At 49.7% G+C, this 16,795-nt stretch overlaps 1 protein-coding gene across 1 annotated transcript; it reads left to right on the top strand.

The window, feature by feature from the left end:
* Window positions 1-739: 739 nt before the first annotated feature.
* On the top strand, window positions 740-16,795 carry HTATIP2 (HIV-1 Tat interactive protein 2). The gene is made up of 6 exons (XM_044270743.1): window positions 740-898; window positions 7,656-7,845; window positions 8,778-8,885; window positions 14,526-14,663; window positions 15,306-15,367; window positions 15,608-16,795. The coding sequence occupies exons 1-6, from the start codon at window positions 798-800 to the stop codon at window positions 15,831-15,833; spliced, it is 825 nt and encodes a 274-aa protein (XP_044126678.1). The 5' UTR covers window positions 740-797; the 3' UTR covers window positions 15,834-16,795.

A 16,795-nucleotide genomic window follows, 5' to 3' on the forward strand; every position in this document is an offset into this window, starting at 1 on the left:
ATAATGGACCAAGAGAGAACCAGCCAGGATGGCGCCACCCCAACGCGCGTTTCGGCGTACCTTCGTCAGGGGGTATACAGAGGTCATGTATGTACATGTGTCACTGCTGCCATGTGTATACAGAGGTCATGTATGTACATGTGTCACTGCTGCCATGTGTATTACAGGGTCATGTATGTACATGTGTCACTGCTCCCATGTGTATTACAGGGTCATGTATGTACACGTGTCACTGCTCCCATGTGTATTACAGGGTCATGTATGTACACGTGTCACTGCTCCCATGTGTATTACAGGGTCATGTATGTACACGTGTCACTGCTCCCATGTGTATTACAGGGTCATGTATGTACACGTGTCACTGCTGCCATGTGTACACAGAGGTCATGTATGTACATGTGTCACTGCTGCCATGTGTATACAGAGGTCATGTATGTACATGTGTCACTGCTCCCATGTGTATTACAGGGTCATGTATGTACATGTGTCACTGCTGCCATGTGTACACAGGGGTCATGTATGTACATGTGTCACTGCTGCCATGTGTACACAGGGGTCATGTATGTACATGTGGTGATAATATCCTGTGAGGATTTCTATGCTCACTGTATACATATATAATACTGTCAAGTATATCAGGGGACAGCCTGGAGTGTGTGGCCCCCTGCAGGGGCCCCGGGCGGTCACCTGTGGCTGTGCCGCCAGTTGCAGGTGTTACCTTGGTTCTGTCACTGGACGCTCTGAGGGCCGCGCATGCGCAGTACTGCAGGGCAGGGCAGGGCAGGAAGCGGCTCCTTATGCCGGGTGTGTGGAGAACCGACTGCTGGAGCATCGGCGGCGCCGTCCTCGTCCTCCTAGCCGCCATCTCACTGCACGAGGAGCCGGAGGAGCCGCCCAGGTATTAACCCGCTCTGCACCGCACTGCTGCTACCGGGTATTAACCCTCTCTGCACCGCACTGCTGCGACCGGGTATTAACCCTCTCTGCACCGCACTGCTATCATGTATTAACCCTCTCTGCACCGCACTATCATGTATTAACCCTCTCTGCACCGCACTGCTATCATGTATTAACCCTCTCTGCACCGCACTGCTATCATGTATTAACCCTCTCTGCACCGCACTGCGATCATGTATTAACCCTCTCTGCACCGCACTGCTATCATGTATTAACCCTCTCTGCACCGCACTACTATCATGTATTAACCCTTTCTGCACCGCACTGCTATCATGTATTAACCCTCTCTGCACCGCACTGCTATCATGTATTAACCCTCTCTGCACCGCACTGCTATCATGTATTAACCCTCTCTGCACCGCACTGCTATCATGTATTAACCCCCTCTGCACCGCACTGCTATCATGTATTAACCCTCTCTGCACCGCACTGCTATCATGTATTAACCCTCTCAAACTCACACTTAGTATCGGAGATTAACCCTCTCTGCACCACTTTACTACCAGGTATTAACCTTCTCAGTGCCACCCACACTGTCTGATGCATATTAACCCTTTAGCACCGCACACCTACTAATGAACCTTAAAATACCCAGGTACTAACCCTTCATGCACCACACTGCTGCTTACACCTTGCACCCGTGTATTAACCCTCTCAGCACTTTTGGCTAAATACCCATTTCTGTTATCCCTCTTATTTGCCCAAGCAAGAGGAATGGACCCTTAACCATCTCATTGCCTGCACACATTAAACAGTGGCCAAAATATTAACCCCCTCATTAACCCCCTCAAAGCTGGAGCACATTTGGCAGTATTCAAGTTTTTACTGTCCTTTATGCATTAACCATTTCATCACCTTCAACACACTGGGGGTCATTTATCAAACTGGTGTAAAGTAGAACTGGTTTAACTGCTCCCAGCAACCAATCAGATTGCTCCATTCATTTTCCAAAGGAGCCGTCCTAAATGAAAGGTGGAATCTGATTGGTTGCTATGGGCGACTAAACCAGTTCTGCTTTACACCAGTTTTGATAAATCTCCCCCACTGACCCGTAAAGCCGGGATCGCACGCGCTGCGCAGAGCAGTCACGCCGCAACAAAGCGACGGCGAGTTGAAGACAAATCGGAGATGTTTTCTTGTCACGTGCCTGTAACCCTTGCCCTGACACCCCTGCGGCTCTAGCTGCACGGCGACTTCAAGAAGCAGAAAAATCGCGTGACCCAAAAATGTCTGCGACTTTCTAGAATGTGCAACACCGACACTAAAGAGAAAGGTGCAGAAGCGTCGCAATCGCCACGTCCGATGTCACAATATATCGCGGCCCCGGCCTGTAACCCCCGCTAATACTTGGCCAGGGCCACACGACGGCTGCCGCTAGCCGAGCCGTGGCGCTGAATTCGCCTGCACAGTGCCTGATTTGCATGCTGGGAGTTGTAGTTTCACAACAGCTGGCGTGGCGGAGGTTGCTGACCCCTGATATACTGCCATACAGTGATCGCATGTGTATATGACCGCAGGACCCCAAATACTGAAGGCCCCATGTGCACCAAACCTTTCAGCACATTAGGCGGTGGACTGTAGGTCTATGGCAGGGGTGGCCAACCTGCAGCCCTCCAGCTGTTGTAAGACTACAGCTCCCACCATGCCCTGCTGTAGGCTGTGTTTGCATGCTGGGAGTTGTAGTTCTGCAACAGCTGGAGAGCCGCAGGTTGGCCACCCCTGGTCTATAGAAGAGGTGCGTGCACTGTGGTGGGGCACCGTTTGGCATATATAATGCGCCCGAGCTTAGCAGTAGTGATCGGTAATCGAGCTGTGCACAAGCAGGTAAGTGTGAGCCGGCAGGACCGCTATGGGGACTATCACTATGAGGCTGGGAAACGGAGCCAAATTAATGTGGCGCCTGCTGTAGAATACATTTGGCACAACCCATAGCCTGATGAGCCTCCTGTGCGCACACAGCCTCATAAAGGGTTAAACATGGGAATCCCATCGTTTTTCTACAGCTTCTTGCAGGTGTTATTTTCTGAACCCGCCCGGGTGTTCCCGTAGCCATTGTAGAAGGTGTTGCTAGGGGATCGCCCATGACAAGCACACCTGTATCTGAAGCCTGCAGCGGGCGTCGCGGTGCACATTGTCCCCTTGCACAACTCTGCACACCCTCCCCTCTCTCGCACACGGGATTCTGCAGAGTCATGCTGGCGGCGCTCAGTTGCGTTATCCCGGGGCAGGCTCTTCCTCATGAAGCTTCTTCTGTCTTGGTTGTTCACGGGTGTAGCAATGAACCATGGGGGCCACAGCAAACACTGAAAAGACCTATTCATATTTTGGTCTCTTTAAAGGGGTCCTCTCACTTCAGCAAATGGCATTTATCATATAGAGAAAGTTAATACCAGGCACTTACTAATGTATTGTGATTGGCCATATTGCTTTCTTTTCTGGTTACGTTCATTTTTCCATCACATTATCACAGGGATAATACACACAGTGATGTCACAGCACAGGGATAATACACACAGTAATGTCACAGCACAGGGATAATACACACAGTGATGTCACAGCACAGGGATAATACACACAGTGATGTCACAGCACAGGGATAATACACACAGTAATGTCACAGCACAGGGATAATACACACAGTGATGTCACAGCACAGGGATAATACACACAGTGATGTCACAGCACAGGGATAATACACACAGTGATGTCACAGTACAGAGATAATACACACAGTGATGTCACAGTACAGAGATAATACACACAGTGATGTCACAGCACAGAGATAATAAACACAGTGATGTCACAGCACAGAGATAATAAACAGTGATGTCACAGTACAGGGATAATACACACAGTGATGTCACAGTACAGAGATAATACACGCAGTGATGTCACAGTACAGGGATAATACACACAGCGATGCCACAGTACAGAGATAATACACGCAGTGATGTCACAGTACAGGGATAATAAACACAGTGATGTCACAGTACAGGGATAATACACACAGTGATGTCACAGTGCAGAGACAATACACACAGTGATGTCACAGCACAGGGATAATAAACACAGTGATATCACAGTACAGAGATAATACACACAGTGATGTCACAGCACAGGGATAATACACACAGTGATGTCACAGTACAGGGATAATACACACAGTGATGTCACAGCACAGGGATAATAAACACAGTGATATCACAGTACAGAGATAATACACACAGTGATGTCACAGTACAGAGATAATACACAGTGATGTCACAGCACAGGGATAATAAACACAGTGATGTCACAGTACAGAGATAATACACAGTGATGTCACAGTACAGGGATAATACACACAGTGATGTCACAGTACAGGGATAATACACACAGTGATGTCACAGTACAGGGATAATACACACAGTGATGTCACAGTACAGGGGTAATAAACACAGTGATGTCACAGTACAGGGGTAATACACACAGTGATGTCACAGTACAGGGATAATACACACAGTGATGTCACAGTACAGGGATAATACACACAGTGATGTCACAGCACAGGGATAATACACACAGTGATGTCACAGCACAGGGATAATACACACAGTGATGTCACAGCACAGGGATAATACACACAGTGATGTCACAGTACACGGATAATACACACAGTGATGTCACAGCACAGGGATAATACACACAGTGATGTCACCGTACAGGGATAATACACACAGTGATGTCACCGTACAGGGATAATACACACAGTGATGTCACCGTACAGGGATAATACACACAGTGATGTCACAGTACAGGGATAATACACACAGTGATGTCACAGTGCAGAGATAATACACACAGTGATGTCACAGTACAGAGATAATACACACAGTGATGTCACAGTACAGAGATAATACACACAGTGATGTCACAGTACAGGGATAATACACACAGTGATGTCACAGTACAGGGATAATACACACAGTGATGTCACAGTACAGAGATAATAGACACAGTGATGTCACAGTACAGGGATAATACACACAGTGATGTCACAGTACAGGGATAATAGACACAGTGATGTCACAGTACACGGATAATACACAGTGATGTCACAGTACAGAGATAATAGACACAGTGATGTCACAGTACAGGGATAATAAACACAGTGATGTCACAGTACAGAGATAATACACACAGTGATGTCACCGTACAGGGATAATACACACAGTGATGTCACAGTACAGGGGTAATGCACACAGTGATGTCACAGTACAGAGATAATACACACAGTGATGTCACAGTACAGAGATAATAAACACAGTGATGTCACAGGACAATATTTCTAATCTAAACCATTTGAAACGTGGCTTCATTTGCATTAGACCAGGGTCAGCAACCTCCGGCACTCCAGCTGTTGTGAAACTACATCTCCCATCATGCACACTTGTTTGGCTGTTCTCTGAACTCCCACAGAAGTGAAAGGAACATGCTGGGAGTTGTAGTTTCACAACAGCTGTAGTGCCAAAGGTTACTGATCCCTGCATTAGGTCCCTTTCACACGAGTGAGTTTTCCGTGCGCGGGTGCGATGCATGACGTGAACGCATGGCACCCGCACTGAATCCTGACCCAGTCATTTCAATGGGTCTGTGTACATGAGCGTTTTTTTTCACGCCTCAGTTCTGCGTTGTGTGAAAATCGCAGCATGTTCTATAGTCTGCATTTTTCACGCAGCCCTGGCCCCATAGAAGTAAATGGGGCTTCAGTGAAAACGCATCGCATCCGGAAACAAGTGCGTTTTTCACTGATGGTTGCTAAGAGATGTTGTTTGTAAAAACGCATTGCACTGAACAACTGAACGCAATCGCAGACAAAACGGACTGAACTTGCTTGCAAAATGGTGCGAGTTTCACTGAACGCACCCGGACCTAATCCGTATCATCCGTGTGGAAGACACCTAAGGGCCGTTCCGCCCACACATGGACTCTCAGGCTGACCACTAGGTGTCCTGTAGAAGAAGACCCCCGGCCGCCATGGCTCTGCCCCCTGTTTGCTCGGGATACACCCATGTATGACGGGGACTGTGGATGGTGGGTGTGGTTGTATTTGAGGAGCTGTTTGGCACGGCGCAGCGAGTGGGTGTGCTGTGAATCAACAGCGGATCTGATTTCTGGTCTACATGCGGCATCCCAGTTCTCTCCGGACGTGCGGTGTGTAGGAGGCCGACTGCAGCCGTGAATGTCAGCATTGCATAAAGCAGGGACGCTCAATCTGCAGCCCTCCAGCTGTTGTAAAACTACAACTCCCATCATGCCATGCTGTAAGCTGATAGGTGTAGGCTGTCCGGGCATGCTGGGAGTTGTAGTTTTGCAACAGCTGGAGGGCCGCAGGTTGGGTATCCCTGGTATAAAGTAATCTGAAAGCCATCTTCTGTCTAATCCGACCTTCCCTCATGATTTACACTGCAGCTCTGCTTGCTCATATACAAGCTCAGCAGGATGTCAGCGCATCGTGGCATTGCCAAAGGCACCCCACGGTTCTGAGCTCCAATATGGCGCCATTTACTGTATGTAGTCATAGTAGAAGCCGTACGGTGTGTGTCCGACATCTCCACTTTGGTCGCTGACTAAATCTAGATGTGAAAGGATTTGATGTCGAGCAGCAGTTTCTTCCTTCTAAACTCATCAAGGACTTTCCATGGAAAAGCTCAAAACGAGGCGCCCATAGAACGGTCCCGTTTCCTGAGCCGAGGGGCCCTGCCCGCTGCAAACACAGAACCTGACAGGCGCCTCTAGGGGTAGTCGCAGGAACAACGTATACAGACTTTTTCCATATATACCTTGCAATATGAAATGGGAATTTTGGAAGGGGTGTGTATACTTTTGCAACCGTTTTTTTACGTTGTCTGCTCCAATGTGCGCACAATAAAAATGAAGCAATAAATGGCAACGGTTGAGCATACAGCTCCTATGCAGACGTCTCTACGGTAACAGACGACAAAGCCATGTGTAGTCTGATCCTGCAGCGACCTCCTCCCATCTGCCTCGTCTGTAAGGGCTCATGCACGCGGCCGGACCAGGCAATTCGTGAGATCAGGCTGTACAGTAGTGTGCGTTACCATGGAGACACATGGGTCTGTATAGGAGCTGTATACACAAAACGGTAGATTAATTTACACAGTGCAAAAGTTTATGTAGTTGCAAAAGTATACATACCCTGTATAAAGATGTCACGTGCAGAAGTGAACATACGCTTTAAGGGTGCATCGGGTGTGTGAATGAAATACAGGGGGACCCCGGCTCAAGGATTAAAAGGGCTTTGAGCAAAGGTGATGGCAAGGTCCCGCCATAGTGAAGAGTTGAGATTTTGTTCCCTGGGTATCCCACCAGGTGACGCAGGATGGGGCCCCCCTGTGTTCAGTGTCAGCTAGTAAGGGGAGGCCTATAGCGAATCCCTCTATCAACTCTCAAAGCTTGTGAATGGCAGTCAATACGTTTCCAGAAGGGATTGGGGACGTTTCCTTTGTGCATCTTATATTTGGGCAGATGGGTTTGTTTGCGCGTATGGGGGTGGCCGCGGCGTCCTGACTGTTGTTTACCCATTAGCCTGTAATTAGTAACTATGGCAGCAGGATGTTCTGGGCCCGATGTTCCCCGAGGGGCCGCGGTTTATTAAAAGGAATCCTAACGCTTCATCATTTCCTTGCTGAACACAGGATGGCTAAAGATCTCAAGACGCTGCAAGAAGCCTACCGGCAGCTGAACAAGTCCTGCTTCATCCTCGGGGCGTCCGGAGAGACGGGCAAAGAGCTCCTCAAGCAGATAGTCCACAGTCGGCTGTACGGCAAAGTCACGGTCATCGGGCGCCGGAAGCTAAACTATGAAGACGAGGCTTATAAAGATGTGGTGGGTGACGTCATCAGACCTTGTATAGTCATATGGTGGGAGCAGCAGGAGAAGAGTGTGATGGCCTTGTAGCAGCGAGTGACCTGTACACGCATGTCTGCTGTTAGGATTCAAAGGGAGAGTGGCGACAGGTAGGAGGTCAGAGGGCTATGCAAGTGTAAGGAACACTGTGTCCAGCAGCACAGAGTATTTTAGAAAGGGTTGATTTTGCAGGAGACAGTGACCTTGGCACTCCTCTGTGGTGTTGTGATGTATGGAAGAAAATACAGACTAGTAGGAGATCACAGGCCACCAGCAGCACAGAGTATTTCATGAGAGGAGTGTGCTGGTCTTGTGGAGGTCACAGGCTGAGAGTTACATAGTGGAAGGAGCGGGGTCCTCCCAGCAGCACAGAGGATTTCAGGAGAGGAGTGTGCTGGTCTTGTGGCGGTCACAGACTGAGAGTTACATAGTAAAAAGAAGCAGGGTCCCAGCAGCACAGAGGATTTCAGGAGAGGAGTCGCTGATCTTGTGAGAAGTCACAGTCTGAGAGTTAGGCTAGGTCTACACGACGACATTTGTCGCGCGACATTTTGTTGCACTAATGTCGCGCGACAATTTTTATAATGGCAGTCTATGGTGTCGCACTGCAACATGCAACTTTCTGCGACTGTCGCAGTCGCAGCATGTCGCATGTTGCAGTGCGACACCATAGACTGCCATTATAAAAATTGTCGTGCGACATTAGTGCGACAAATGTTGCGCCCTATCTGTCGCGCAACAAATGTCGTCGTGTAGACCTAGCCTTATAGTGGAAGGAGCAGGGTCCCCAGCAGCACAGAGGTTTTCAGGAGAGGAGCGTGCTGATTTTGTTGTGAGATGGGGGCAGTGACTCTTTATTACACCACCCCATCCCCCACACTTACCCCGCTCTGTCTCTCTTCTATCTCCAGAACCAGGAGGTGGTTGATTTTGAGAAGTTAGATGAGCATTCGGCTGCCTTTCAAGGACACGATGTTGGGTTCTGCTGTCTTGGAACCACAAAAGCAAAATCTGGGGAGGTGAGTAGAGCGGCGGCCTCCTAATTCAAGAGCTCGTCACATTAGAAGCCCAGAGCTGGCCATAGACAGATGCCCGTCAGGAGTCGCGGGCGCGTAGCCTCTCGCGGGGCTGGTGCCTCCTATGGCTTTTTAAAGGGAGTTATCCCATGATTAAAGTCACCCCTATATGACCGTATACAGCCCTACATGCCTCTGTAGCACACCTATACATGACTCTAATGGTACCCTTGTTATTTTCTGTTGTCTTGCACAAGCAGGAAAAACGCCTTTTAATCCATATGCAAATGAGCACAAGCAAGTGCTCGGGGCGGCGTTCCGGTGCAGGTGCCCAGGCTGCTCTGCCGTCCTTTTACTTTACTCCTCCCCAGCCTCTTCCTTTGCTTCATCGCTAGGTCCGGTACCATTAGAGTCATGTATAGGTGTGCTATAAGAGGCATGTAAGCGCTGGATAAGGTCACATAGTGGTGACAGACACCCTTTAAGGGGGTATTCCCATCTGAGACAATGGGGGCATATCGCTAGGATATGCCCCCATTGTCTGATGGGTGAAGGTCCCACCGCTGGGAGCGGGGAGCGCTGTGGCTGGAGGACCCCAGATTTCCCAAGCACTAATCCCCGCCTCTCCCATAGAAGTGAAGGAGAGCGCATTGCGCATGCGCGGCCCATGCTCCCATTCATTTCTATGCTCCCATTCGTCAGCCCCATAGAAATGAATGGAGGGCAGCTGCGCATGCGCAGTGCGCTCTCCTTCACTTTCGAGGCTCCATTCTCGATATAGGTGGCGGTCCCAGCGGTGGGACCCGCACCTATAAGACAATGGGCGCATATCCTAGCGATATGCCCCCATTGTCTAAGATGGGAATACCCCTTTAATGTAAAAAATGAAAATCAGACATCACATAGTACATGACCCTCTATTTCTAACCGATTGAGAACCAGCCCTGTGCCTCGCATGGTCCAGAGATCTCCCCATTCACTGCTTTAATTGTTCTGCTAGGTTTATTTCAAACTGACAGCGTGCGCTCTCATGGGGCATGTCCTTTCTGCTGCAGCTGATGGCAGTTGAAGGATGGAACTGTTCATGTGCTTCCCTCTCGGTGACAGCAGGTGGCGCTATACAGATACAGTTTATTGAATCGCTCAGTGGCTATACTAGATTATTAATTACATGCAATTACAAAAGTATTCAGATGCAGGGGCTGGTTTGAAAAAATGTAGGATATTTTTCGTGGGACGACCCCTTTAACGCCCCACAGACTGGTTCGGTCATCACAAGCCTCCTGAGATCGGCCCTCTGCTTCCTGGGCGGACGGTGCAGTCGGACATGATGTCAGCCGCCGCTTTCTGCCGTTAGAATTTAGACCCAGATAAAAAGCAATTACAGCTTATCTTAATGATGGGACATAACCCGTCGTGTGCGTTATCAGCTCACGCGTGTTCCTGCATGTTACATACAAAGTCCTGTGCTCAGGAGGCTGGAGTCACAGACTCGTACTGCCGGCCATGTGTGATGCAAGCATATCCTTGACCGTCAGGTTCATCTAACATATCTGACCTCTAGCCATGTTCATCCAGTTCCACCTGCTTCATAACGTGAACTTCTTGCAAAGCCCTATAGCTATGTTCATCCAAATCCTCCTGGTTCATGAATACAATGCAATATCGAAAGTGAACACCAGCTTCTTGCAGGGCCCTGTAGCCACGATCACCCAGGTCTTCCTGGCTTTCGTATAGAATTCCAGATCTGAAGTAAACACTGACATCTTGCAGGTCCTCAAAGCCATGTTTGTCCAGAATCTCCTAGTTCCTGAACAGAATTCCAGATCTACGATGAGGCCTCCTGCACGCGAACGTGTGCGCCCCGTGTCCGTGCTGCGGGCCGCAATGCACGAACACCGTCCGTGGGGCGGCGGATCGTGGACCCATTCACTTTAATGGGTCCGCGATCCGGCCGTTCCGCAAAAAGATAGGACATGTTCTATCTAAACCCCACGGAAGCACAGTTCCATTCAGTATCTCCGGATTTGCGGACCCTTTGAAGTGAATGGGTCCGCATCCGTGATGCGGAATGTACACGGAACGGTGCCCGTGTATTGCGGATCCACAAACGCGGTCCGCAATACGGCAACGGGACACCTACGGTCGTGTGCAGGAGGCCTGAAACTGACATCTCACAGGGCTCTATAGCTGTGTTTATCCAGTTCTTCCTGGTTCATGAATAGAATTCCAGATGTAAACAATGACATCTTGCGGCATCATTTAGGCATTTTTATCCAAATCCAAACAGAATTCCGGATGTAAAGTTAACACTGACACTAAGGGCCCGTTCACACGCGCTGATCATCGCAGAGCAGTGGCTTAAAGCCACGGCCGCACCAAGAAAGGACATGCTGTACGCCGCTGCCCCGCGATCCTTTGCGCTTTGCCCCCATTGAGGTGTAGGGGAGGCAGAAAGGACGCGGCTGCGGGCAGGCTTTCATTGGAATTTCAGCACGCCAAAATTGGGGTCCATTCACACGTCCGCAATATCGGGAACGGGTGCGGACCCATTTATTCTCAATGGAGCAGGAATGGATGCGCAGAGCACACTATGTACTCCGCATTTCCAGGGCTCGGCCCCGAACTCCCGGGCCGCGGCTTCGCAAAAATATAGAACATGTCCGGACAATAGGCAGTTCTATGGGGGGTGCCGGCCGGGTGTATTGCGGATCCGCAATACACTACGGACGTGTGAATGGACCCCTACGCTGTAAAACAGGCCCTTAGCACAGCAGTAAATACAAGGTATGTGGACAGGTGGGTGGCACTGTAATGGTCACGTATATTACCCCGCTTCTGTTACCCTTCTAGGGTCCGAGATATCTTCAGACATATTTGCATTTTTATATATTTTTTGCATCTTAAATGGGAACGCTCATCAATTTGGGGTAAAAAAACCATGAAAGTTGTGTTACCCCCACTCACCGCTTGGTCGCTGAATGCAGATGTCATGGATATTTGGCTGTATGGCCCTGTCCTGTTTTGCATTCTCTACCATGGAAATTCTGCATGGCGTAATGATAGGTTAAATGCAGGATAATAGGGGGCTTACTCACCGGCCGCTTGGGGTCTCAGAGGATTTGGGAAAGTGTATCGGATTAAGGGGACGCCGATGGCTCAGGCGTCAATATATCAACTTTTGCAAGGCAACAAGAGAAACAAAGGTGTGGGCATTGAGGTGGAATGATGGGTTACGGGCGCGAGGGGCTCCCAAGCGCTCCCCGGCCTGATCTTCAGGGAGAATGTGTCACTTGTAAGTCCAGGACAATGAGTGGGGGTGGGGGGGGACGCTAGCCTGTGATAGCTGGGGGTAGTATTGAAATGAGATGACTGACTAATCAGATTGAAGGGGGAATGAAAGCTGCCGGTATTTGTGTCACTCTAATTTCCCGCGGACAATTGAAGATGGCAGGACTCTATTAAGCAGCGTTTAGCGCAGAACGAAAGGCAGGGAAATGAGGGGCTCGCTTTAATGAGACGACACATGAGCGCGGCCAAGGATTTGTCAGGCAGCAGCGTGGGTAGCAGCGGCGACGCTAGAGAGCTGCATAGGAATGCTACCCGACGTGAGAATCGGACGCGATTTCAAAGGTAATAAAATAATCATCGGGCTTTAGGGCGACACAAAGCGCCCGGCACGGGTGTTACCGGAGACAAAGCGCCCACTGTTCTACCGCAATATTGACAGTGGGAAGAAACGCCATTAACTGTCGAAAGGGAAACAAATTGTTATTGTATCTTTATTGTATCGTTTATTCCGCCACAGAACAAATAATTGTCAACGCGCTTTAACCCTTGAAGGACAGGGGCCGGCAAATAAAACCTGATAACTTATCGTTTATCCCACAGAACGCTGTTGCATACTACCACCTGGCTGGGGGGAGGGCATGCTGGGAGTTGTAGTTTTGCAACAGTTGGAAGACTTTTAAGTGCATTTCCTCTTTTAAGTAATAATAAATGGCTGTGTTTGATAACCTCACACATGACGCAGGTTTTCTGCTGCTGTAAAAATGGAACGCTGGCCTTCTATTCATGAACCAGGAGATCTGGATGGGCAGATCAGTCCCTACCATGTGAAAATAAGTCTTGGGATTGGCCCCATGCCCTTGACTTCAATGGGTCCGCGGGTCTACATTTTGCAAACAGGTATAGGACATATTCCGCATCCGTGTGTCTGTTCCGCAAAGAGGTAGACTATGTCCGTAAAACGCAGACCACGCACCCATTGAAAGCAATAGTTCTGCAGTCAGAATGCAGATGCGACTCGGATACAGTCGTGTGCATGGGCCTTACACTGGAAAGTGCTGGCGTCACATGGATGAAGCTGAAATTGTCAGAGGGCAACTATCTAAGGGCTCGTTCACACGGACGTTTTTTGCGTTCCGTATAAAGTACCATTTATTTCAATGGTTCCTCCCCAAAAAAATGGAATGTACTCCGTATGCATTCAGTTTCCGTTTTTCCGTTCAAAGATAGAACATGTCCTAGAACAACCCGCAAAACACTGAAAAATACATACGGTCGTGTGAACGAGCCCTAAGAATGAAAACCCTGCTTCAATACTGCGCCCAGGTGCTGTCGTCCGACTCTAAATGTCATGTAAATCCTTATAGTAACTGATGTTCCTTATCTGTTTATACTGCTGTGCCGTATGTCAGTCTTAACTGCTCATTGGGCATTCTATTCAAAGCTGCTTGTACAGTGTAAGGGCTCGTTCACACCACCATTGTCATTCCACATCACGGATGAGGGACCATTAATTTCAATGGGTCCGCAAATCCGGAGATACGGAAGCACTACGGAGTGCTTTCTGGGGTTCCGTCTGTGCCTCCGCACCGCAAAAAGATAGAACATGCTGTTTTTCGGAACGGAAGGATCGCGGACCCATTCAAGTGAATGGGTCTGCGATCCCCATGCGCCTGCCCCACGGAAGGTGCCTGTGCATTGCGGACCGCAATTTGTGGTCCACAGCACGGGCTTCACACGGTCGTGTGAATGAGCCCTAACAAGCAGGGTGTGAAGAGCGCAGGACAGATTTTCACTCTCTGATGGGAACCACGTTGTTTCAATTGTGGGGATTCGCTCTGGTAGGCAGGGTAAGCGGACGCAGAACAGAGGCAAAAAACAGTTTGTTAGGCCTCATGCACACGACCGTTCCGTTTTTTTGCGGAACGGGCAGCCCATTGTAGAAATGCCTATTCTTGTCCGCAAAACGGACAAGAATAGGACATGTTCTATTTTTTTTTGGCGGGGCCACGGAACAGAGCAACGGATGCGGACAGCCTGTTTCCCCCCGCGTGCGGCTCTTAGCCCTCCAGCACGGCACAAAACCTCAGATCCCAAAAACCGAGACTCAGTTGCTGTGCCCAGCTGCCTATTTAAGGAACAGCCAGGTGCTGCCAAAACCCAGACCGGCACTTAAACTCCAGTCCGGTATTTGACCTCACCTGGCTGGAAACCACATAGTGCCTTCCCAGACACAACCCCTCGCTGTGTCACCCCATTCACAGAATTGAGGGATTGAAGCCTGAAAAATCAAGAGACATCGAGCAGTTGTTGGATGTAATAATATAATATAATATTGCGCCCTGTGTTTTCCAGGCTGGATTTATCCGAGTCGACCACGACTATGTTCTGAAGTCGGCGCAGCTGGCAAAAGCTGGTGGCTGCCAACACTTTAATCTGGAGTCTTCTCAAGGCGCTAACAAGGGGAGCAGCTTCCTCTACCTCAGGGTTAAGGTCAGTACAGACCTGCAGGGATGTAGCGGGGTCGGTCCATAGTAATCATCCTGTATAGTATATAGCAGTATACACCAGCCTAGGGGGGCGCACGTTAGAGGGGTGGGTACATAGATGACATTAGTAATAATCCTATAGAATTGCATATTACAGTATATATTATTTTGGGGGTATGCACGTCATAGTGGATAGATCACCAGCATCAGATCGGCGGGGTTCCGTCACCCAGGGCCCCCGCCAATCAGCTGGTTGAGAGGGCAGCGGCTCGCAGTACTGCTGCGGCCTTCTCGCAGTTTCCCACGGGCCCAGTGATATCACAACTATTATCAATGGCCTGGGAGCGGCTCAGGCCTGTTCACTTCAATGTGGCTGAGCCACGTCCAGGCCACTGAGAATCACTGGTACAGGCAGAACACATAGTTGCAGTACAACATGATGGACACCAGGTGGCGATAAAGTCAAGTTTCGTCCAAACCTTTACATTTCGGGGGGTGGTGTTTTCATTCACTGACAAGCAAAGTGCATTAGAAATTTGCAGAACTGCTTTGTTCCGGTGGGTGGCGATGTCGCTCCGGCTGAACCTCCATATTGGCGGCCCATCCCGGAGACCGCTGATAAGATATGTTTTGTATTATCCCACAGGGTGAAGTGGAAGCGGAGGTAGAAGAGATCGGATTTGACCGTTATACCATCTTCAGACCTGCGTAAGTAGACGGCGTGGCTGGCTGATTTCCTGCAGAGCCTAATATCCAGCAGCCAATCAGAACAAGCAGAGCTTCAGTGTAAAGTATGGAGGAGAGAGAACAGAAGCTGTCATTTAGACTCAGCACTGGTGGCCACACCCCCCTTATGGTGTACAGACCGCTGTATCGGGCCCCCTGTTCTATTGGCGGCTGGCTTTGTTCGCCCCGATGCTGATGACGGATCTGCGGCTTGTTTTACAGGGTGCTGATGGTTGACCGGGAAGAGTCGCGCCCGGCAGAATGGCTAACCAGGAAGCTGATGGTTCCGATCGCTCACTTCTTCCCCACCGCCTACACCGTGCCCATCACGACGCTGGTGAAGGGCATGCTGAACAACGCAGTGCTGCCAAGTGACAAGAAGGTGGAGCTGCTGGAAAACAAAGCCATACACGCCCTGGGGAAGATGGAGGAGGAGAAGAAGAAGTAGTGGGATCGAGCTGCGGAGAGACACGGGGGAGGGGCGGTGCCGCTGGATGGAAAACATCAGATTTTATAACACATAAAAGGGAGGCTCCGGGTCACATATGAAGGGGCTGTCCGGGATTAGAGAAGGAAACAGCGCCACATCTGTCCAAGGCGGGGTCTGGTATTGCAGCTCAGCGCCATTAAAGTGACTGTGGCTGTGCTGCGATACCACACACCACCTGAGGACAGGTGTGGTGCTGTTTTAGGAAGAGAGCAGCCACGTTTTTCTAATTCTGGACAACCCCTTTAAGGCCAGGGCTCTGGTGGTTTTGCAATCTCAATGGTGGAGGGGTAGGCTACTGCACTATATGCTCAGGTAATGGATGCAGGTGTGCATGGCGGGGGAGGGGTCACACACTGGGCGCTTGTACACAGGTACCCACTGATTACAATAGGCACCATGTATCGGATCCCAGGGGACCCTCCACAATCAGCAGCCATAGCTGGTGCTATACATGGCGCCCCCAATAAAATCAGCAGGGGACATCGGTTTTGACATATGGATGCCCTCTACTACCTCTAGAGCAGGGGTCAGCAAACTCTGGCACTCCAGCTGTTGCAAGACTAAAACTCCCAGTGAGCATGCTGGGAGTTGTAGTCTCCCCACAGCTGGGGTGCTGGAGGTTGCTGACCCCTGCTATGCAGTATATGGGTGGTCCAAGGAGGTCTCGGTCATAGGTCCTACTCGTGTTGGCGTCTGCTAGGATCTCGTGCATGGGCCGTGTCTGTACTGCAGGTGAGTGAGGCCGAGGTGCAGTACCAGACACCACCTATGGCCAGGAGAGGCGCTGTTTCTGAAAGCCCATGCTATACCGTATGTGTACATGTGGTGACACCTATATTGTACATATGTTATACATGCCTTCTAAGGGACTGTACCTGATGAGCTTGACCAAAAATTTTAATAAAAATATTAAATTCTTA

Source organism: Bufo gargarizans, chromosome 10 (genome assembly GCF_014858855.1).
Source record: "Bufo gargarizans isolate SCDJY-AF-19 chromosome 10, ASM1485885v1, whole genome shotgun sequence".
Classification (NCBI taxonomy): Eukaryota; Metazoa; Chordata; class Amphibia; order Anura; family Bufonidae; genus Bufo; species Bufo gargarizans.

Excerpts from the sequence above, each read along its gene's own strand:
- HTATIP2 (XM_044270743.1), top strand. The coding sequence starts at position 798 with ATGCCGGGTGTGTGGAGAACCGACTGCTGGAGCATCGGCGGCGCCGTC. Across the intron at positions 7,846-8,777 it reads ACGAGGCTTATAAAGATGTG|AACCAGGAGGTGGTTGATTT; the intron begins GTGGGTGACGTC and ends TTCTATCTCCAG. Across the intron at positions 8,886-14,525 it reads CAAAAGCAAAATCTGGGGAG|GCTGGATTTATCCGAGTCGA; the intron begins GTGAGTAGAGCG and ends TGTGTTTTCCAG.